This window comes from Anticarsia gemmatalis, chromosome 9, assembly GCF_050436995.1.
Source record: "Anticarsia gemmatalis isolate Benzon Research Colony breed Stoneville strain chromosome 9, ilAntGemm2 primary, whole genome shotgun sequence".
Classification (NCBI taxonomy): domain Eukaryota; kingdom Metazoa; phylum Arthropoda; class Insecta; order Lepidoptera; family Erebidae; genus Anticarsia; species Anticarsia gemmatalis.
Genome location: NC_134753.1, coordinates 627,565 through 650,746, shown reverse-complemented (window position 1 = coordinate 650,746; position 23,182 = coordinate 627,565). Strand labels below are relative to the sequence as shown.

Below are 23,182 nucleotides of genomic sequence, written 5' to 3'. Positions count from 1 at the left end.
CATTTACCAATCCTCTAGCATAAGTCCAATTCGGTGCGAAGCATCTTTGAGCTTTGGGGAGCTCGAGAGTGCCTCATCATTTAGTTTTAACACATCTATGTAAAATATTAATAAAGATCATAAAATATATGTAAAACGAATTTATTTCATAAACATCCATTCTTAACATAATATCTTACATTGAACTTAAATATAAATTAAACTATTTTTTCTTAGCATTTTTGGGGCTTGAGAGTGTGACGAAACTGACTCGTCTGGGAGCTTTAGGACTTGGCGCTGATTTTACAGCGACCGCTTCTTTTACATCAGTTACCTTCGCCTGTTTCAAGAAGTTGCTACTCTCTAAAGTACTTTGAGTGCTTTTAGGAGTACCTGGCTGACTTTTAGACGGATTTTGATTGCTTTTCGGTGTACCCAGTTGGATGGTAGGTTTATCAGTAGTTTTAGGCGAATCTTTTGTAGTATTCGCTTTGGGTGAATCAGGCGACTGGCTTGAAGATTTAGCGCCTTGAGTTTCATCGTAAACTAGTTTGATATCTTCACTGTCATCTATGATCATCACTTCGGAATCTTTAGTTTCCTTTGGCTTTATGATCTCACTGCTGCTATTATCTGACCAGGAAGGCATCGCTACTTCTTCTAACACATCTATTTTGACCGGAGTTTTTTGTTGTACTTCGATTTTCTGTTTCTTAGGAGACTTTTCACCTGGTGCTTTGAACTTAATAAATGAGTCTATTTTGTTCTTCTGAGTTTCTTTTGCTGTAGGAGTTTTGGGTTCTTTCTGTTCTGGCTTTGCCTCTTCAGGTTTCTTGTCCTCTTTTGTGTCTGGAGTTTCTTCTACTTCCATAGGTTCTGTGAATTAAAAACAAATTGAATAAAGTATTCAGATTAATCTGTGATTTACTATTAGAAAATAGACATTTCTGGATATGCATTATGTTTGATTTTTAAGAGAAAAATCCAGTTATTCTCTTCCCCACTACATAGTGGGGAAGAGAATAACTGGATTTTAACTAATTTATGAGATAACCGGATATTTGAAGTAGTAGTACCTGCTGCTGGAGGTGTAGGTTCCGGTACATCATCAGGTAGAACCTCGCCGAGCTCGCCCTCTCCGAATGTGATGACAGAACAGTATCCATCTGTGCTGGACGCTACCAGGGTCCGGCCGTCGGGCGACCATGTTAGATCTGTTAATCTGAGGAGGAAAAAATATAATAAGACTAGCTAACCCGCGCAACTTCGCTTGCGTCACATAAGAGAGAATGGGGCAAAATTTTCCCCGTTTCCGAAACATTTTTTACTGGTACTCTGCTCCTACTGGTAGCAGGGTGATGATAAATAGCCTATAACCTTCCTCGATGAATGGGCTATCTAACACTGAAAGAATTTTTCAAATCGGACCCGTAGTTCCTGAGATTAGCGCGTTCAAACAAACAAACTCTTCAGCTTTATAATATTAGTATAGTATAGATTAGATGGTCACCTGTTTTTAGGTTTCAAGATGAATAATCTTTAGTTTTTAAATTGCTATTATTATAGACAGGAAGGTCTTTTAAAATGCTTTTTTATAAGAGTAGAACATACCTATCGTTAAAAATATTAGAAGCATCATTTAACTGGAGATATTAAGACAAAAAGGCCTATACACTGCTGATGAGTGAAATAAACAGCTTACCTAGTATAATGTATATTAGAGATGAGTGCGATAGGAGTCTTCTGCTGCGTGTCGTATATGAGCACGGAGCGCTTGGTGCCCACAGCCAGCAACATGCGGCGGGCAGTCGGGATGGCGGGCGAAGGGCCATCCGCCCGGACCGCATACCGCCGCGGCGACCAACGGGTTACGAGAGCTGGCTCGCCGCACGGGAGGATACACGCTGGACTGTAGAGCGACAAATTATTTTTATCTACGTTTAAACTATAGTTTTAGTAGTGTCTTCATGGCAATGAGAATCATGACATGTTTGTAACAACTCCAGACCATTGATACGAACTTCAAAAAGAGTATATTTGTGTTATTTAGATGCATAATAAATGGAATATTACTTTCTGTGATCAGCTCAAAACCAGAGTATTTTCACTTTTACACTGTATTATAGTTGAAACATCAAACAAACGCGGGATTTGGCGGTAAACTAATTTATTAAAATATTCACAGACAACAACATGGTTGACCAACATCACAAACAATAATAATAAGTTAGCCAACCTCAGCATGTGTAATATTAGTGTTGGCCAACCTCAACATTAGTAACATTAGTGTTGGCCCTCTTTACATATCTCCCCACTAAGCTATAAAAACCACTACAGATATCTCAAACAAACTAATTTTACTTAACATCTAATAATTATTATTATCCTTACAATTACATTTCATTTCTTTTGGCTCGATTTAATGCACGTAATGCACGAGCAGATATAGCGGAAGTTTGAGGCAAAGATGTCAGAGTTGACGGTTCTGCTGATGTATTTGAAACTTTTATATCACCATCCGACGCATCCTCAAACTTCTCCTCACCCGCATCCTTATCGACCTCAGGTTTATCGTTCATGTCAGAATCTATTTTAGCTGAACCATCACTCACTCGTGATAATGAATGTCGTGTTTTGTTATCAGATTTAATAAGTTGATCCGCATGTCTACGCCACACTGTTCCATCCCCTGTTTCTACTTTATATGAGACCGGGCCCGTTTTCTTACTTACAGTAGCTTCGGCCCACTTATGTCCCCTAGTCGTATAATCGCGAGCTAACACCGCGTCCCCTACTAGAAAATCCCTATCCTTGCCTGAGGCACGCTCGACCTGCAGCTCTTGCTTTTCACGTACCGTAGCAGCTTTGTCGGGCCGAATGACATCAAGGCGATTACGAAGTCGCCGCCCCTGCAAAGCTATCGCTGGTGACACTCCGGTAGTCGCGTGTTCACAATTTCGATATTGAAAAAGAAACTTATTTAAAGCTACATCTACATCTACCCCCTCAAACAAGGCTCTTTTAATAGCTTTTTTAACGGTTTTAACAGCGTTTTCTGCAGCACCGTTCCCCTGAGGTCTATAAGGCGCCGATGTTGTATGTTTAATACAATTATTATTACAAAACTCTTTAAATTCCTGTGATGAAAATGGTGGACCATTATCGGTGACGAGCTGTGATGGTAAGCCGAAACGCGCGAATATACTTCTTAAAACATTACTTGTACGATCCGCATTAGTACTTTGCATTTGTATTGCCTCTATCCATTTTGAGTGTGCGTCTACTAAGATTAAATAACGCCGGCCTCCACAGTCCGCAAAATCCACGTGAACGCGTTGCCATGGGTGTAATGGGAACTCCCAGGGATGAAGCTGAGATCGAGGTGGAGCGTCCAGTACAGTGCGACAGGCCGCACATGATTTACACACTTGCTCGATGTCTCGATCTAAACTCGCCCAATATACATAACTTCGCGACAAACTTTTCATTTTGTTCATTCCTAGATGACCTTCATGAATTTCTTTCAAAATTTTATTTTGCAGACTATGTGGCACTACAATTCTATATTTGTAAATAATGCAACCTTGGTCAACAATAAAATCATTTTTCCTGGCAAAATACGGACTTTCTGCATCACAGCTTGGCGTCGATGGCCAACCAAAAAGAATATACCCTTTAATCTTACTAAGTAACACATCACATTCTGTTTCTCTAGCAATATCTTTGTAAGATATTGGCAAACACTCTTGCACTAAATTTATATAATCTATAGCGTCAGCTGAACAAACCTCCCAAGACAAAGGTAATCGCGATAGTGCATCGGCCGGACCGTTATCAGCTGATCGTACAAATTCTATTGAAAAATCATACGCAGCTAGTCGAGCTGCCCATCTCTGTAAGCGACTGGCAGCCGTTTGTGGAATTCCCCCTTTAGTTCCAAATATATGCGTTAAAGGTTGATGGTCTGTGCGTAAAATGAATCTCCGCGCAAACAAATACTGATGATGCTTTGTAACACCAAACAGTATAGCGAGTGCCTCCTTGTCAAGTTGACTATAATTGCGTTCAGCTGAATTGAGCGTGCGCGATACACAACTAATCGGTCTTTCACTGCCATCCGAGTATCGATGCGCTAGTACCGCTCCCAACCCATATGCACTACTATCTACTGATAGCACAAGTGGTTGCCCTTCCGAATAATGTGCTAAGAGACGTTCACTCAGGAGAGATTGTTTCGCTGCCGCAAAAGCCTGTTCACATTCAGAACTCCATTTCCAATTTACATGTTTTTTTAATAAACTATGTAAAGGTTGTAACAAAGTACTTAAGTTTGGTATGAATTTACCGTAGTAATTAATCATTCCCAAAAAACTTTTAAGCTGTGACACATTCTGTGGCCGCGGTGCATTGGAAATGGCTTCCACCTTTGTTGGGTCTGGTCTTAAACCATCCTTATCAATTATATATCCTACATATTTTACACTATCTTGTAAGAAGCTACACTTACTTAATTTTACAGTAAACCCTGTGTCACGCAACCTCTCAAGTACTGCTCTAAGATTATTATTATGGTTCCTAATTGTATTCCCGGTAACGCAAATATCGTCTAAAAATACTACACAACCCTGTACTCCTCGCAATGTTTCTTCCATTAATTTTTGAAACTTTTCTGGAATACACGAGAGCCCGTATGGTGTTCGTCGATATACAAATGTACCTACGTGTGTTGTAATAGCAGTATAAGGTTGTGAGTCTTCCGTAAGTATACACTGTTCGTAAGCATGCTTCAAATCAATTTTTGTGAATTTTATGCCTCCGCTTAAATTTGCAAACAATTCTTCAATACGCGGCAAAGGATAATAATCCCGTTTTAACTTTGGATTAATCGTGATCTTATAATCACCGCAAATCCGTATATCTCCGTTTTTCTTAATTACTGGAACTATCGGAGTTCCATAATCTGAATAATCAACTCGATAAATAGACCCATCCGCCTCGAGGCGTACTAACTCGCGTTCGACTCGCGCGCGAAGTGCAAGGGGCATCGGCCGAGCGCGTACATAAACCGGTTCTTTATCAGTCAGCTGTAGTTGAATAGGGCGTTTACAGGTACCTAACTTATCACTGAACACTTCGGGAAATTCTTTACCTAGTTGGTTCACCAATTGATCATCGTTGATTGCATTGAAGTTAATTTGAGTTATCTTTAAGGCTCGAATCCAGTCACGTCCTAATAAAGGTCTCGCTCCGCCCCGAATTACATACAAACGTAATGATTTCGCTTTCACATTACCAAATCTCACGTCTACTTCGATGTAACCTCGCGATTCAATTGATGAGCCTGAATAACTACGTAGAACCAGATTATCACAAATTATTTTCTTATTAGCAAACAAACGTTCAAACATATCTTCACTTATGGCCGAAATACGACTCCCGGTGTCCACTTCACACTTAACAACCCGGCTATCGATCGTCAAGTCAAGAAAATATGGATTGTTACCTTGTTGAACCGCCATCTTAATGTTGAACATGTCCTCTTCCGACACATCACTTACGAAATTCTGTCGACCACCACCGCGCCCTACTTTGCACATCACTTTTAGGTGTCCTCTCTCCCCACAAACATCACAATTGTAGCTTTTAAATCGACACCTCTCTGCCGGGTGCGCCTTACCGCAGCGCCAACATGCGCCCGCGCGCGCTCCCGCCGTTTCCCGCCGTCCGCGCGGCGCTCCGGTGACGGCCGCGCGCGCGCCGCCGCGACCACTGCGCGCGAAATGCAGTCCCTCGCCTGTTGAACCGCCTTCAGCCTGCTGATCTGAGTTTACCACCGTCGTCGACCCGCTAACCTCGGCGTGCTTCTCCGCTGCCTCCAGAGCCAACGCTAGTTCGATAGATTCTTTATATTGTATTTCTTTTTCAGCGAATATCCTGGATCTCATCGCCTCACTTGCTAATCCAGACACGAATTGATCTCGTAAATTTTGTTCGAGATTTTCGGCAAAATTACACGTGGTGGCGAGGTGTTTGAGATTCGCCAAATACTCCGTCAAGGATTCTCCCGCCTTTTGCCGACGCAGTCTAAAAACATGGCGCTCGGCAATCTCCGATCTTTGCGGTTCTAAATGATCCGCCACTAATTTGACTAGATCTTCAAATGACTTCGTCTCAGGGTGTGCCGGTGAACATAAATCGCACATTAATTGATATGTTAAGTCGCCCACAACTGTTATTAACAATGGAACATGAAGTTCGGCTTTCACCTCGTTCAGCACAATATATTGTTTTACTCTCCGTACGTACGGTTGCCACTGTTTACTATTTAAATCAAATGTTTCCAGCTTCCCGATCGGCATTTTGAACCACTATATAATATCACGCAATATAAAAAGTTATTGTTCGTTTTAATCCTCGTCGCCAATGAAACATCAAACAAACGCGGGATTTGGCGGTAAACTAATTTATTAAAATATTCACAGACAACAACATGGTTGACCAACATCACAAACAATAATAATAAGTTAGCCAACCTCAGCATGTGTAATATTAGTGTTGGCCAACCTCAACATTAGTAACATTAGTGTTGGCCCTCTTTACAATAGTAAATGGTAAAGGAGATAAAATAAAATTTCGCCATTTTCGGGCATAAAGAATTTTAGGTAAATCAAGTACTTACACTTTTGATCTGGCCATAGCAAACACCTTTTTTCAAAAATTGGACCAACATCTTATCACTTACAAAAGTGGTCCGCATAGCACACAGATCGACTACTTCTTGCTCAGAAGGAATAGCTTCAGCACGGCCAAGGACTGCAAAGTCATACCTGGGGAGCCACTTGTGTCCCAACATAGGTTAATGCTCCTAAAGATATGTATAAAACTGAAAACAGCGATAAGTAGACCAAAACCTCTACCGAAAACGAAATGGTTTATGTTAGAAAAGAAAGAATGTGCGGATGAATTCCAGAAGAGAGTGACAGAAAAGATGATAGACATGGAAGATGATATACGGAAGAAATCCGCTAATGAATGCTGGAATGAAATGGCTTCTTGTGTAAGGAGTGTGGCGACGAATGTTTTTGGTGAGAGCAAAGGGAAAAGAATGATTGATAAAGATACATGGTGGTGGAATGAAGAGGTACAAAGGGCACTGAAAGAGAAGAAGGATGCATTTAAAGACTGGAAAAGTGTGGACATATGTAACCCCATTATGAGAGAGGAAAAACGCAAGGTGTATAATGAAAGTAAGAAACAAGCTAAGAAAGCTGTGGCTATTGCAAGGGGCAAAGTCCAAGACAACCTATATAAATCCTTAGAAACTCCCCAAGGACAAAAGCAATTATACCGGTTAGCTAAAGCTAGAGAAATTAATGGAAGGGACATTACGAAAATAAAATGCATTAAAGATGAGAGTGGAAAAGTTTTAACTGCCGATGAGGATATAAAAGGACGCTGGAAGTTGTATTTTGAAAAGTTAATGAATGAAGAGAATGATTGGAGCAAGGAAATAGAAGAAGTACCGAGGAACTTAGGAATGATAAGGAAAGTAAGTATAGATGAAGTAAGAAAGGCTGTAATGAGCATGAAAAACGGCAGAGCAGTTGGTCCAGATGGCATACCATCTGAAGTATGGAAGTTTCTGAAAGAGGATGGATGCAAGTGGCTGACTTTATTCTTCAACAAGTTGTTACAGGAAGAGATTATACCAGATGAGTGGTGCAACAGTACACTGGTGCCTATTTACAAAAACAAAGGGGATGCACAAGAATGTAACAACTACCGAGGAATAAAGCTCATGTCACATAGTATGAAAATTTGGGAGAAAGTGATAGAAAGAAGAATAAGAGAAGAGTGCGAGGTAACCCAAAACCAATTTGGTTTTATGCCAGGACGGGGCACAACAGACGCAATATTCGCATTACGCCAGTTGTGCGAAAAATTTAAACATGCGCATAAAAACCTGCACATGGTCTTCATCGACCTTGAAAAAGCCTATGACCGAGTGCCTCGTAAAGTTTTGTGGTGGGCTTTGAGAAAGAAGAATCTGCCTGAGAAGTATGTAAGGATTGTATGTTCGATGTATGAAAGTGCTAGTACTCACGTCCGGTCCGAAGCTGGGTTAACTGACAAGTTCAGTGTGGCTGTAGGCTTGCACCAAGGGTCGGCTTTAAGCCCATTTCTGTTTCTTCTTGTCTTGGACGCTTTAACCGCCGAAATCCAACGAGAGGCACCTTGGTGCATGTTGTTCGCCGACGACATTGTACTTGTTGGAGAAGATGCAGCCGGAGTACAGAGCAGACTCGAGCAATGGCGGGAGAGGTTGGAGAAGGTTGGACTAAAGATCAGCCGAACTAAGACCGAGCACCTTTACTGCGACTTTGGTGGTCCCTCAAATTTCTCCCCCATTGCTCTAAATGGCGTTTCCCTGCCAGTATGCTCCGATTTTAAGTACCTTGGCTCCCTCATTCAGAGCGACGGCGAAATTGACCGAGACGTGAATAATAGGATAAATGCTGGCTGGATGAAATGGCGACAGGTCTCTGGTACAACGTGTGACCCCAAAATGCCTCTTAAGCTCAAGGGGAAAATCTACAAAACGGTCATCAGACCTGTTGTCATATACGGATCTGAGTGTTGGGCAATGAAAAAGACGAATGAAAGAAAGATGCATGTAAATGAAATGAGAATGCTAAGGTGGATGTGCGGTGTGACAAGAGTGGATAGGATAAGGAATGAGTACATTCGAGGAAGTTTAAAAGTTGCGGCAGTCACAGAAAAACTAGAGAGTAGGAGGCTATCATGGTATGGACATGTCATGAGAAGAGAAGAAAGCCATGTTACGAGACGAGTGATGAATATGAATGTAAGCGGACATGTAAGTAGAGGAAGACCAAAAAAGAGATGGATGGATTGTGTGAAAGAGGATATGAACAAGAAAGGGGTGAGTACAGAGTTGACGGCTGAAAGGGATGAGTGGAAGAGGAAAACATGTTGTGCCGACCCCACCTAGCGTGGGACAATGGTATAGAACATATATATAAGTACTTACACTTTCAAAGAATATCTGGTATAAATATAAACAGCATTCATAGGCTTAAGATCCACCTTGCCCTGCTCTGGTTCAATCTTGCCGGCCGGCACAGCTAGCAGTACTCCATCAGGACTGAACTGCAGTCTTCTGTAGTACGTCTGTAGTGTATCGTCGTGGTACAGGCGCACTTTGATGTCGTGCAGTGGATGTTCAGCTGGGAATGGTAGGATGGCTTTACTGCTGCGAGATGTTACTTTCTTTGATGTGACGTCGAATGTACGGAACACCCTGGAAAAAAGTTTCGATATTAGAAATTAAAGTAATTTTCATGAGGCTGGATAGTGATATTGTAATAAAAAACCAATCTATAAAAGTTTCATGTTAATATCTAATAAAAACCAATCTATAAAAATTTCATGTTCAAAATACAACAAGAAACACTGAAGACTCAAACATGACAAATCTGATAATTAGAAATGCTTGCTTGAAATAGCAATACCCTTTTGCTCTGAGTACAACACCCAGAATTCCTCCTCTTCTTTTCCAAAATATATTATCATCATTTACAATCATATATTTATAATCACAAGTAACTCAAAAATAACATACCTATCAGTGCTAGCAGAAGCAATCAACTGTCCCTTAGGGTCCCAGGACACTCCCTGCACAAACCCCTTGTGGTCAGTGAGTATACTGCTGTATTTGCCCCGAGACACATCCCAGATGAGCAGCTTATTGTCCACTGATCCTGATGCCAGGTGGAGGGAGTTGGCACTCCAGGATATGTCGAGGACATCTTCCATGTGGCCTCGGAGTGTCTAAAGAGAAGACAATGTTGATTATTCAGTAATTGCTTATGATGCAAGTAGTTTATTATGTAGGTTTAGAAATCATACTGTTTTATAAGCACCAGGAAGAGGTTAGGTCCTCTATGGTTTATTTACATTTATACTTTTACATGAAATCAAACCAAATGTTGTAGTTATTAAACTGGATTTGTTAAAGGAATTAGCCATTGTTATAGGTATGGGATACACTTACACACACTTTACTGAGAGCAATAAAATAAAATACTATGGTAATTATAAAAAAATCAAACACAAACCTTATGTATAACCCATGATTCCTTATACTGCTCCTCACTTTGCTCCAAAGAGGGTACAGGTTCTTTGTCAGTCTTTTTCCAAATAAATATGATAGACTCATCATCGCCAGAAGCCAAGTACTGGCCGTTAGGTGACCATCGCACCACGTTGACTGCTTTCTGGTGGCGTGTGAGGTCTGCAGCCACTTCTAAGTTGACTGAACCTGTGTCTGTTGTAGATATGTACCAGATCTAGAAATAAAGATCGAAAAATAAAAGTTGAGGTTTGTTTTGGCAAAAAATCGTTATTTAAATGAATCGGAATCATTGATTTGACAGTGTTACAGCAGTAAAGTTACCACTTTATTGCTGTAACACTGTCATAAGAAGTCATAGAAGTTTACCAATTTGTTTTATTCCTAGTAGATTTACGGTATGACACTTCTGAACTACAAAGTAATTATTGAATTACATTGAGGATGAGTCTTAGATGAGACTTTTATATCACTTCAGTTACAATAAGCCAAAATTTAAGCTTTTTCTTACCAGAACATGAGAATCAGTGCCTCCAGTGGCAAGACGTAATGGTTCAGAGGCTTCGGCCTTTGGTTGAAAATCTACACTTAGAACTGGATCCCGGTTGTGCCATGATATTTCCGGGATGGCGAATTTCATTATATATTCCTTATAATAACTTTTCAACAACAAAAATGCAAGCAGCTGTAAATCTAGGATCTGTCACAATTGGCGCCAAAACAAACTTTGTTTTTTAAAACCGGGCAAACTCAGCAGAAATTTTAATTTCTACTACTCAATATTTTTAACTTTTAATAAAAACTTACTGAGAGATTAACATTAGCACTTTCTATATTATATAACAGCAAAATATTTTTATTTATTCACCTACTATTTACAACACCAGATTTTTTTATTCTTTGTTAAAACGTACAAAGGAATGCATTATGTGATTAGTGATCAAAGTTATTCGCTTGAATTTGCTTACTCTTGGCATCATTTTGTTCTTATAAATGTGTCTCATACAAACTTAAACAATTTCTAATCTTTTATTATACCATCAAACAAAGATTCTTATAAGCTAAAGAATACCGTTCAATCAATTTTATAAATTTCTACCAAGAGAAAATTTTCTCCTATCATCCACTGGCAACATTATTTTGGAAATTGTCAACATCAAAATCTGACACCGTTCTTTCTTTGACGTTTGTTATTACCGTGCAAAGCGAACGCCAAAATGGTTAGTGTTTTTATCAAAATTTATCAGTTTGAATCGTTAAATATGTCGAAGTAATTGCGATATCGTATAGTGGATGCGTTAGAGGTTGTGTCTGTGAACCCAACGAGGAGTATATTTCATGTTCAACTTTGAAACTTTCAGGTGAACGTACCCAAACAGCGCAGGACCTACTGCAAAAAATGCAAGTGCCACAAGACCCACAAGGTCTCACAGTACAAAAAGTCCAAGGAAAGGCACGCTGCCCAGGGTAGGAGACGTTACGACCGTAAACAGCAGGGTTATGGTGGTCAATCCAAGCCCATCTTCAAAAAGAAGGTAAGCGATCATAACCTATCAACCGGGTTGTTATCGGTGAACAGGGTTGTCGAAAACAACATGTTATTTTATTTAGCGGTAACAATCTTTTCTCTGCTGTCGTATTCTTAGGTTATATCTGTCCGTTTTAAAGAAAAATGAAATTGTTTTGTTTGTTGATAACAACCTGTGAAAATATGAAATAGAAGTAGTTTCCAAGTGTCGTCGTATCTATCAGCCGTTACGCGGGTCCAAGCAGATGTCATTATTATTCTGCTGTGTGAATAGGTTAATTCCAGTTTTCGATTAGTGTCTTTCAGGTTAACGTTTAGTTATTATTGTAGATTGTGAAACATGACAACTGCTGCTTATCATAATTATTTTCGCAAGAAATTTATCTTTTAATACATTCCGCAATAAAAACAATACCTATCAATCACGAGTAGTGTAATAATAGCTAAGAACCTGGAATTAAATTTAGAAATAGACAAATTCAACATTTTTCATATCAGTAGCCTATAATTCATTGTGCTTGTTTTTTAATCTCCGCCTTTTTCACTAACTTATTTGTCCTCTTACAGGCTAAAACTACAAAGAAAATCGTACTCCGTCTTGAATGCGCCGACTGCAAAGTGAGGTCACAGGTAGCACTCAAGCGCTGCAAGCACTTCGAGCTCGGCGGAGACAAGAAGAGGAAGGGACAGATGATTCAGTTCTAGGCTGGATAATAAATAAGATCAACTAACTTTTGTGTTTTATTTACTATAGCTTGGTCACTAACTTCCTAGAAACATAACTATAATAATTTGTAGATAGTGTAAATTATATTAACTTGACTACATATTTCATTTTTATTAAGTATACCTGTTAAGGATTTCTTGGGTGCAATTACTGTGACAGTTTTTGAATACCTTTCACAGTTCTCAAATACATATTAGACTATGTTCTGGTAACACAATTGTTGCCTCATCTAGTAGTCACTTATTACAATGGTGTTAAATTAGACAGTGGTGATGAAATACATGTACATTTAGCTATTTATTGTCAGTTCCATGTAATATGGTGTAAGACTTGTCTATAAAGCTAACAGATATATGCTTGTAAAATAAATGACTATAATAGCTTGGTTGGGTAGAGCATCTGACTAAAACAGTACCCAATACCTAGCTACCTAGCATAAATAATAAGTAAAACAGGTTTTGCTTAAATAATTTTATTATAATAATATGAGCAACAATATAATACAAATTTATATTCCATCAACAGCATCCCTGTACAGATTGTAATTCGGTTTACATCATGCAGTTGACAAAAAATTTCAAGAGCTGAGACAAGTTCCAAAATATGACTGGATTTTGCTATGATAGTTTCACTATAAAAACGAATTTAATAACGTCAATTTGGGTAACATTGAATGTGGGAATTTGAACTAGTTTCGATTATTTTTTCATATGAAACTAACAGAATTGATAAAGATTTATTTTAGTTTACTTTGAGCAGTGATAGCATAGTGGTATAAGTTGACACCTCCCACGCAAGTGGTCGCAGGTTCGAACCCGAGGCAACACACCAATGACTTTTCGAAGTTAAATGTGTATTAGAAATAATTATCACATGCTCCAACGGTGAAGGAAAACATCGTGAGGAAACCTTGCAAGCCTAAATATGTTTAAACCATTTATTGAGGGCATGCAAAGTCCCCAACCCGCTCTTGGCCAGCGTGGTGGACTCAAGGCCTAATCCCTCCTTCATTACCGGAGGAGACCCTTGCCCAGCAGTGGGACATTAACACGTTCGCTGCCCGCGACACGTATGTGCGTTTTGTAATGCAACACTAGGTGCCCTCGACGCTTATGCGCGTTTCATACATTTTGCTCTAGCCATCACCGAGTGCCGCCGACGCGACTGTGCGTCTATTGTTCTGGAGAACCTATTCATAGTTGGGTATATTTTGTTATACATATAATGAGTAAAGGTCTGTGCTCACCTAAACAATCTTACTTGGACTTCAAAATAGGAGGACGTTCTGAATTCGTCAGATTTATCAAAAGTTTGTTCCACGATAACTCTGAGACGCCTGGATCGATTTGAAATTTTTTTTTTTGTATGAAAGCCGAAAGGGTACACTTCCTAGTTAGTCTCTCAGTCAGCAGATCGGGATCCGATGAAAGAATCTTGGAGTAATCGAGGGAGCTCTTCAAATTTTGTAGGCACACTTGAAGCTATTTGAGTATTTTTTATTGTGAGTCGTGCATATGCTTTCAAATAGCACAATTTCGTGTACATATACCTAATCAAACTGATGTTAGGATTATGAAAAGGATCCAATTGTCTATAAGTTATATTGTTGTTTTAATTCAATGCACCAGATGTTTTATGGCGGCAGTCGTTACTAGTATATTAGCGAAAAAGTATGCATTATGAGTACCTACATAATTTAATTTCGTATTTTATTACCTTTGTTTTTTATATCGATACCATTTGTAGGTGGTTTATGTTAAAATATATTTATTTCTATTGCGTTCTATGCTTGATACCAAGTACCTACCAAGCACAAAATAATGAAGGTAGTGAACGAGTTGCCAGCCTACCTGCAAAACGTACCAAGTCTTAGGGAAAATTTGTTAATATATGAAATGAAACGAGAAATTTGATTCATAATATTTATTTAAATTAAACTTTTCACATACATAATTAAATAAACTACTACGGTAATAAATTATTCTCTATATGATAAGGACCGTAGCATGTAATGCACAACCCCACATTGCTGTCGGGGCAGTACATGCCACAGTCCTTTTTTTTTATTCGTCCGTCCGACTCCGTCTTATAACTCCATTTGCATTTCGGTCTAATTCCCTAGGCATGTGTGTCGGTAGCTGCGGGGGAAGTGTTCTACTTGCTGGAGGTAAAAGACCGCGCAAAACTTCGTCCCTGAAATTTTCCAAGGACGAAGTTTTGCCGGTCCCGGATTTAAACATAAAATAAGAATTCAAGAACATGGTTTGAAAAATGTGGATGAAAATTTTATTGTACCACCGAACGGATTTATGTTCGCAGGGGTAGTACGCTAGCATTTCGTCATGTCGGTCAACGCCTTTCATATATTTATCATATTCAGCAATTATTTTTGGCTTTGAAACGACACGACCACGCCGATTTGTTATGTGGATGCTTACAGGTGGATGCTCCGTGGAAAGACAGAGAACATCTCGTTTGTCTTTCCACTTCATGACGCATACACTTTTCCCATTTCTGCGGTAGACACTACTACCCCTGGTCAATTTTTTGCTGGTCACCGTAACAGGATTTCCTTTTCTATTTGGCTGAAGAGTGTCCGTGCAATGAGTATTTTTGCTAAGCAATACTTCAGCCAACTCTACACTATTATAGAAGTTGTCCATGTATACTAAGTGACCAGCATTAAGATAGTCCTGCATTAATTTGAGGACGACTTTTTTTACATGGCCAGTACCACCTAGCTCACTATCAGCTGACCCTTTGTACATATGGATTTTATGTACAAGACCTTTAGGGTCAGCTAATATATATTATTTTATTCCAAATTTGTGTTTTTTGTTTTATATGTACTGCCGTATCACCAGTCGTCCTCTAAATAACACCATGGACTCATCTATACATAACTCCTTTTCGGGGTATACAGATTACAGAGGCTTTCATGTAGTTTCATTAAAATAATTTATAAGACGGTCGACCTTATCGTATATATTGGTCGACACGTTCCTATATTGGAAATATAACATTCTAAATATTAATAAAAATCTGTTTCTGCTCATATACTGTCCTAAATTAAATTTAACTAAATGAGACTTTACCCAGTAACCATTTAGTTTACTGAGCCTCATAGTGCCCATAAAAAACAATATGCCCAAAAACACTAACAGTTCGTCGGCATTGGTCTCCTTCCACCGTTTCAGCCGGCTTTCCGGCCTGCAAGCCTTGCTGATGACATCACGGGCATGGTCGTTTGTCATGTCAGCCAGGGTTGTCAAAAAGTTGACATTAAAAAATATTTTGAAATACTGCAGTGCAGACATTGATCCACTATTGTGGAACAGGAGTCCTGGGTTTCCCATTAATGGGTTAAAATTTATTATTATAAACTTTTATCAATTGTATTGGTTTCATATGAAAAAATAATCGAAACTAGTTTAAATTCCCATGTTCAAAGTTACCCAGGTTGACTGTAGGTACAATAATAATTTTATGGTAGTACTTTCTCATTGCTTTGAAAAAAGGTAATTTATATAATTTCTAGGAATATTAGCAGCTTCTTAATATAAACTTTAACATACATCTCTTATAAACGAAATAATAACAAATATACAATTTATAATCAAAATAACATACAGAGATCTATTTCAAATATAACTTTTAAAGCAATCATTACAGAATTTCCCAAAATGTGGGTAACATTGTTCAGTATTACCAGATCTAAAAAAGATTTTCAATTTCTTCAGCTATTTACCTAGAATTTCATCTAGAACATTTGGATCTAGACCTTCTAAGCCTACTTTTAGCTTGACAGCTTGTAAAGGCACTCCAACCTGCACCATTTTAACAAATCTATCATACTCCGGCCTTGCTTGCTTAGTTTCCGTGGGTTCTGTGCTTTCAGTGGTTGTTTCAACTTGTGGTAGATCTGTTGTTGGTGCATCCTCTTTGGGGAGAGTATCCTGGGCTTCTGCTGCAGGTTTCGAGTCAACTATGTCTTCAGTAGCTGGTGTGGGAGTGTTGAGCTCTGGTATTGATGATAACTGTGAATGGTAAAGAAAGTTATGATTGCTATTCCGAAATCCATTGTGGGTTAGGCAGTTTTTTACTCTTACACTCACTCTTACAAAACATTGAGATGAGTGTAACTGTAGAGGCAAATTCATAGAAAAAAACTTTGTAAGTAGATATAGGCTGGAACATGACTGTACCCTGCCCAGCAGTATGAAACCAATGAGTTAAAAAAAATAGAAAAAATTTAATAGATATGAATACCATTAGTTATTGAATAAAGTTGATCAATATTAAAACTGTAGGCAAACACTTAAAATTAATTTAGACACTAAATTATTTGTTTAATTACAATCAAAATTGTAAAATAAGGCACACAAAACATACCCTTGCTTCTAATAGAACCATAGCAGCATTAACTTTCTCCAGTTTTCTCTCAAAGTTCATCAACTTTTGTTCACATTTCTTCATAAAGTTGTTCAAGAACTGGACATTGGTTAACACAAAGTGGTTTATAAACGCTATCGTGCGTTTTTGTTGTAGAGCTGTTATCTGAAAAGTGATAACATTTTTAAGTATTATTTTAGCTGCAGAAGCTGTACAAGAGATAACGAAGAGCATAGATTGTATTTTATAAGTAGAAATCATTATAAAATCAAGGCTACGCACAGTTAAATTAATTCAATATAATAATAAATTTATGTAAACAGAACACATACCTTTGATAAGTCTACATTTTCCAGCTCCTGGTTGAGCATAGTCTCTTCTAACGTCATTTTCACTCTAGGTATTACTCGGCCCCAATACTCTTTTACAAAGTTTTAATTGGAATCTATTGATACGGATATTACTTGAAAACTTTATAAATAATTTCGTAAAAACAGGAATTCAAACAAAATAAGTTGTCAATGTCAGATCTCAGATGTCGTCAATTAATGTGACATGAGTGAGAAAGTTGCCGTTAAAAAAATTACAAGAATGTAAAACGATCAAAAGACTAGTATTTAATTCTTTGTCAAACAGAATTTGTAAAAAAGTTTATGTGTATTGTGTATTTGTCAACAACTGAGCTTTACTTGAAGAGAATACCGTTTTATTGTATAAATCATAATCTATAACAATGTCTGGAGAAGTAGTAGTAGACGCCTTACCGTACATAGACCAAGGTTACGATGACCCAGGAGTCAGGGAAGCCGTGAGTAAATTTTATAACCTTACAAATTTCTATAACTTACCTCCGTTTTCTATGTTTTTATACCAAAATTTGTCAGACTTATCTCTAAGTGCTATCACAAAAGTTTTATTAATTGATAGCCCTGTGTGTTTTTGTGATTTTTATGACTTGTGATGGTTTTTGATTCTAATAAAATTATGGGTATTTCTAGGCCCTGGCTATGGTGGAAGAAGAATGCAGAAGATACAGACCGACAAAGAATTATCTAGAAAATGCAGGTCCCGAGCCGAGCACAGCATTTGAAACTGCAGCACTACAGAGAGAAATGGAAAGAGTACAACAGAGATTACCTATGGAACCATTGTCTATGAAACGGTTAGTGATGCACATCCATTTATCTGTATGGTTTTATTAGAAGTTAACTGATCTATGATTTCTATCTATATGATTCTACCTATTTTGTCTAGTTAAGGTCCTAATAAACAGACGTTTCTGGCACAGAGATCAATTTCATTACATTTTTTTTGTAAACATGTGTGATGTTTGTCACCTAAGTTCCTTGAAATATACTTAGGTTTATCATATTATAAAATAAAAAATATTACACACAGCTATATATTCGCTTAGCCTTTGTTCCAAACTATGTTGGAGTCGGCTTCCAGTCTCACCGGATGCAGCTGGATACCAGTGTTTTACATGGAGCGACTGCCTATCTGACCTCCACAACCCAGTTACTTGGGTATTAACACGATACCCTTCGGTAAGACTGGTTGTCAGACTTTCAAGCTTCTGACTACTGTTAACGACTGTCAAAGATCTTCGAAAATGACAGCCGGGACCCACAATTTAACGTGCCTTCCGAAACACGGAGGAACTCGATATGTATAAGATGGTCACCCATCCACGGAACAACCTCGGCAAGCGTAGCTTAACCTCAGAGATCGATCCGTGCGGCTGTTGTAAACTAAGCCACAGCTACAGCCTAATAAAAACTGGGTGATATAGCTATAATGAACCATCAACATAAAAATGAAAACAAACAGAAAATCTAAAACTAAATTTTAATAATTCTTTAACAGATATGAGTTGCCTCCTCCCCCTGCTGGTCGCCTCGGAGAGCCCACAGCCTGGTCAGAGTCAGTAGACAACTCTCACGCCCAGCTCTCCCACCAGGCCATAAGAGTGTTGAACTTGGAGCTACAGCTGCAGTACGGCTCAGAAGCCTGGAGGTCTTATCTAAACACACTGCAAGCTTTAGTTACCAGGAGTCAGAATGTACATGGTCAATTAAGGTGAGTAATAATGGAGTAACTGTAATGTTACAGTTGGGTAATTCCTCTACAAAGTGGAAGAAAACTTAGTGATGGTTAGATTACACTGTTAATCTAGTTTAAGGATGCACTTAGACTTACAAGTATTATCTTTCTTGACCATAATAATTTGTAATTAAACAGGAAACAAATAGCATCAGTGAACTGGGAGCGTAAAAGATCACAAACAGCGAGCGGCGCGCGGCTCCGTGCATTACGACGGCGGTGGGCGCAACTCGTGTCAGACAATTACCGCCTCGAGAGAGCTATCATGCAACTTGAAATACAACTGCAAAAGGTAATCAATACATTGACGTTTCAGTTATAAAGTATGCCCCGAAAATCCTCTAGAATAGGCTTATGGACACAAAAAGACAACTTGCTCTCATTGGGTTAGGCAGAGGCCAAACCAACTATTGCCTCGCCCTCTATCTGCAATTCCTAGACCCATGACCCGTGGGTGCCACGGGTCATGGGTCTTTGAAAAGGTTACTTCGACAATTTATTTTGATTTTTATTTGATTGACTTATTCTGAGAAATGAATGACCAGAAAAGCCTTTGTTGCAGTATTCACTGCCACGGGATGTGCATGTGTTTTGATATACAGATCACGAAAACTAACTTGTCTCTTTTTGTTCAAAGGCGAGAGGCGAAGCCCCAGCTGACGATGGTGAACCAGCTGACTTGGAATCTGTCAAGAACTTACCAGACAAACTCAACTCAGAATCAGAGAAAGAAGTACAAAAGAAAATCGAGGACATGTTTGCTGATTAGATTTAAGTTAATTTTAAATGTATTCTGACGCTTTGTAATATAATTAATTTACAAATTATTTGTTTCGTGGTTTTATTTACTCAGCATAAGTAACTAACTATAAAATGTATTAAAACGTTAACTAATATGGCAATACTTGTTCGTCTAACCTCAAGCAAAAAAAAAAATACTTTGCTAGTAAAGGTTTTCACTATTTTAACACGGTTTTAATATTAAGACGATAACATGCATTGCACATAAATAATTCAATACCTGATAAATAATATATCATTTTAGACCAGACACATTACATTTGCCAATTTCTGAACGCACATTTTCATCGCTTGATTGTCATTTGTCGTCATCTGTCAATTTAGTTTTTATTTTATTTAAAAATGGCGGACGATGCGTCGAGCAGTAGCGCTTGCACCGGCAATTTAATAGATAACTCAATAAATCAAGATGAGTTGATAATGAAACAGCAGCGAGAGATTGAGAAAGAGGTGAGCTTCGTAAAATCGTTAATACCGATGTTAAGATATTTTTTAATTGGCGTAAATTCGTCATGCAACTTTGACATTGGGTTGTGTTTGTTTTGCAGATATCTGATGCGATACCGCTCGTTGGTGATCTCGAGGCATTGTCGTCATTAGAAAAGGAATATAACGAGGATCCCGTGTACCTTTTAAAAGTAAAAGACTTGTCCTCTAAGTATAAGTATGTTAGGCGAACTCGTCCGGACGGCAACTGTTTCTTCCGTGCGTTTTCTTACGCGTATTTAGAACATCTACTGACGGACAAAAGTGAATACGACAAGTTTTATGAAATAGCTAAGAATTCGAAGGAGATTCTGGTCGCTCTAGGTTTCTCACAGTTCACAGTGGAAGACTTTTATGAAACGGTAAGTGTATTGTCGCATTTTATAGGTTAGGTGATTCTTTGTTTTTGTTTTCTTGTGGTCACATTGTGTGTGGTGATTTATTCGTACTGTGTTGTGCATCTGAATTTTAATTACATTAGTAACGGTACTTTAGTAAGTTATATTTAACTGTAGTATCATTAGCACAATGCTAAGGTCCATGAATAATTTATGCTAATGTTTGTACATATGGTTTTGTGGTAAATTACTTAGTCAATTTGTAACTGGTGCATTGAATGAAAGTAAGGAAATTAGAGACAAAGATATTTATTAAAAAAAACTGTGTGTACAAAGATGGTTTCACATTTTTAAATAGAGTATCAACAGTTCATCCATTTTGTGGGTATCAGTAGACATTTCATATAAAACTTATGTCTAAGTTACAAACTACAATGGCAAGATAAAAAAACTACAAAAATCATTTTTGTTAAACATTTTCAACTAAGTGTCAAATAAATTTTCATTGAACTGAAAATTAAAAAAGTCAAAAAAATACATTTGTTCATATATCATTACAGCAAATAAAATTAAGTATCCTGAAGGAAAATAAATATTAAAAAGTAATTCTTTTTAACTTAGTTTAACATTGGTATCTTGAGGGTACATTGTAAAATGTTGTATTTAACATTAATTGATTATTTGAATACAACTAGTGTAAAATCATGAACTATTATTATTGATATATATTGAGTTCTACACACAAGTGATTAAATATTGTAGTTTCTTAATTTCTATTGATAATAAATTATATCAAAAGTTGCATTCTAACATTGAACCTAAAAGCTGAATTTGAACATAAATGTTATTCTAAGTTATAGATATGGTATTACACCTTATTGTTTAAATATAAATGATTAATACTAAATGATTATATTCACTACTGAAGTACATTGATGTATTGATAATGCAAGTAGTTTTATCTTTGACACTTAGCCCTGATGGTAACACTTCTAAATAAGTATTGGATAACTTATCAGATGTATATTTGACAGCTATTTTCAGTAGCTGTGACAAAACAAGTAGTAGTAGATAGTTATGTCTTTTGAATAGGTTATCCAACACTCATTCTGGTTCTTCATAAACTGCGACTGGGTCTTGTAAACTTATCTAAAGTCTTAAATCTAAAATATTATAGTAGTACAGTAACTTGGTTAACTGAGTTGAGAAATCTACATTCTAAAACACATAGGCACATAATATAATTACTTATGCTAAGATTATAAGTTATTATGAATGTCACACAGATCTATTTTGATTATTAAAGTCAAGTGGGTTGATAATTAATACTGGATCAACTGTTCCATTTACCCACACATAGTACAGGCTTGGATTTGTATACCCTCAATAAAAATATGATCTTATCCTTTTTCAGTTTATGGAAGTAGTCCAAAGAGTAGGAGAGCAGGCAGGAGGCTCTCCCGACTCGATGGAAGGTGTGAGGGCAGAACTTCACGACAAGTTCAACAAGCAGGGTTACTCGGACTACATAGTGGTGTACCTACGCCTCGTCACATCCGGCCAGCTGCAGACTGAACAGGACTTCTATCAGAACTTTATTGAGGGACCTCGTACTGTTACTGAGTTTTGTAGACAGGTATGTAGAATCTATTTAATTGTTGGCTTTTTAGGTGATTTGTGTACAGTTGTTCTCATACATTTGCTGTCAGCTGTAAAGGCCATTTTTCTGAATACATAATTCTCAAATGATGTTGATTTCTGAAAGGTCTTTCATCTTTGATTTTTGCTAGTTTAACTTGTGCTTCTATGCCAGACTACTTATAAGATGGTAGATAGGTAATTTGAATGTTTCGTTCCAGGAAGTGGAACCTATGTACAAGGAGTCTGACCATATTCACATAATAGCGTTGAGTAACGCGCTTAACGTCGGCGTCAGAGTCAAATATATGGACCGCGGGGAAGGCAGCCAGGTCAGTAAAAACCATTCACTATACCTAGCTTACTGTCCAAAACTCTCCGACTAGCATTTTATTCTCGCACTATACTATGTGCTCGAATACACTGGCACTTTTTGGTGGCAGGTATCGAGTTCCTATTCTCGATGTGCCGTCGTTATGAACCGAAGTTGGAACGAGAACCCATCGAATATACAAAGTTGTAGTTGTTCCAAGCCTGTATTGGAGAATTCCAAGGTGTGTGGGTAAATGGAATTTACAGAGGCAATTAGGCGGACAGCTTTTCATTACAAAATTTTAAGTTTTTAGTATGTATCGAATATTTTTTGTGTGTTTGCAGGTGATAGCGCACGACTTCCCCGAAGGTTCGAAGCCGCTGGTGCACCTGTTGTACAGGCCCGGCCACTACGACATTCTGTACGCGTGATGCCTCAATAACCTCTTACCATAATAAACGTTAATTATCTTACGTATACTTCGACTTTTATTTATACTGCCCAAGGGAATCATTCAGTCAATTTAGTTACACTAATGTTTAGACATGAAATATCAAACACAAATTGTTAAAAGCGCCAATCAAAATCTCAAAATTTATGGCTTTAGGAGCAGTGTTTACTTGAGTTGCATAATCATAAATTTAGCGTCAATTTTGATATCAAATATTTAGGAGCAGTCTGCATTGGCATAGACTAACAACCTTGCACCTTGACAGACGTTCGG

The 23,182-nt window shown here is 38.0% G+C and overlaps 5 protein-coding genes across 5 annotated transcripts; 3 read left to right on the top strand and 2 right to left on the bottom strand.

The window, feature by feature from the left end:
* Positions 1-125: 125 nt before the first annotated feature.
* Positions 126-10,869, bottom strand: Caf1-105 (chromatin assembly factor 1, p105 subunit). The gene is made up of 7 exons (XM_076118756.1): positions 10,644-10,869; positions 10,119-10,349; positions 9,623-9,831; positions 9,032-9,301; positions 1,682-1,888; positions 1,056-1,201; positions 126-855 (listed from the first exon to the last, which is right to left on the bottom strand). The coding sequence occupies exons 1-7, from the start codon at positions 10,770-10,772 to the stop codon at positions 203-205; spliced, it is 1,845 nt and encodes a 614-aa protein (XP_075974871.1). The 5' UTR covers positions 10,773-10,869; the 3' UTR covers positions 126-202.
* A 384-nt stretch (positions 10,870-11,253) lies between these two features.
* Positions 11,254-12,391, top strand: RpL36A (ribosomal protein L36A). The gene is made up of 3 exons (XM_076118527.1): positions 11,254-11,352; positions 11,494-11,667; positions 12,228-12,391. Exons 1-3 carry the CDS (start codon positions 11,350-11,352, stop codon positions 12,363-12,365), a joined length of 315 nt encoding a protein of 104 aa, XP_075974642.1. The 5' UTR covers positions 11,254-11,349; the 3' UTR covers positions 12,366-12,391.
* Positions 12,392-14,302: 1,911 nt separating this feature from the next.
* On the bottom strand, positions 14,303-17,330 carry CCDC53 (Coiled-coil domain containing 53). The gene is made up of 3 exons (XM_076118480.1): positions 17,112-17,330; positions 16,780-16,944; positions 14,303-16,424 (listed from the first exon to the last, which is right to left on the bottom strand). The coding sequence occupies exons 1-3, from the start codon at positions 17,166-17,168 to the stop codon at positions 16,128-16,130; spliced, it is 519 nt and encodes a 172-aa protein (XP_075974595.1). The 5' UTR covers positions 17,169-17,330; the 3' UTR covers positions 14,303-16,127.
* A 72-nt stretch (positions 17,331-17,402) lies between these two features.
* BCAS2 (BCAS2 pre-mRNA processing factor) lies at positions 17,403-19,709 on the top strand. Its single transcript, XM_076118479.1, has 5 exons — positions 17,403-17,587; positions 17,778-17,941; positions 18,646-18,858; positions 19,021-19,174; positions 19,520-19,709. The coding sequence occupies exons 1-5, from the start codon at positions 17,513-17,515 to the stop codon at positions 19,649-19,651; spliced, it is 738 nt and encodes a 245-aa protein (XP_075974594.1). The 5' UTR covers positions 17,403-17,512; the 3' UTR covers positions 19,652-19,709.
* Positions 19,710-19,986: 277 nt separating this feature from the next.
* Positions 19,987-22,937, top strand: LOC142975756 (ubiquitin thioesterase otubain-like). The gene is made up of 5 exons (XM_076118804.1): positions 19,987-20,133; positions 20,232-20,531; positions 21,922-22,143; positions 22,367-22,477; positions 22,803-22,937. Exons 1-5 carry the CDS (start codon positions 20,026-20,028, stop codon positions 22,887-22,889), a joined length of 828 nt encoding a protein of 275 aa, XP_075974919.1. The 5' UTR covers positions 19,987-20,025; the 3' UTR covers positions 22,890-22,937.
* The last annotated feature ends 245 nt before the right edge of the window (positions 22,938-23,182 follow it).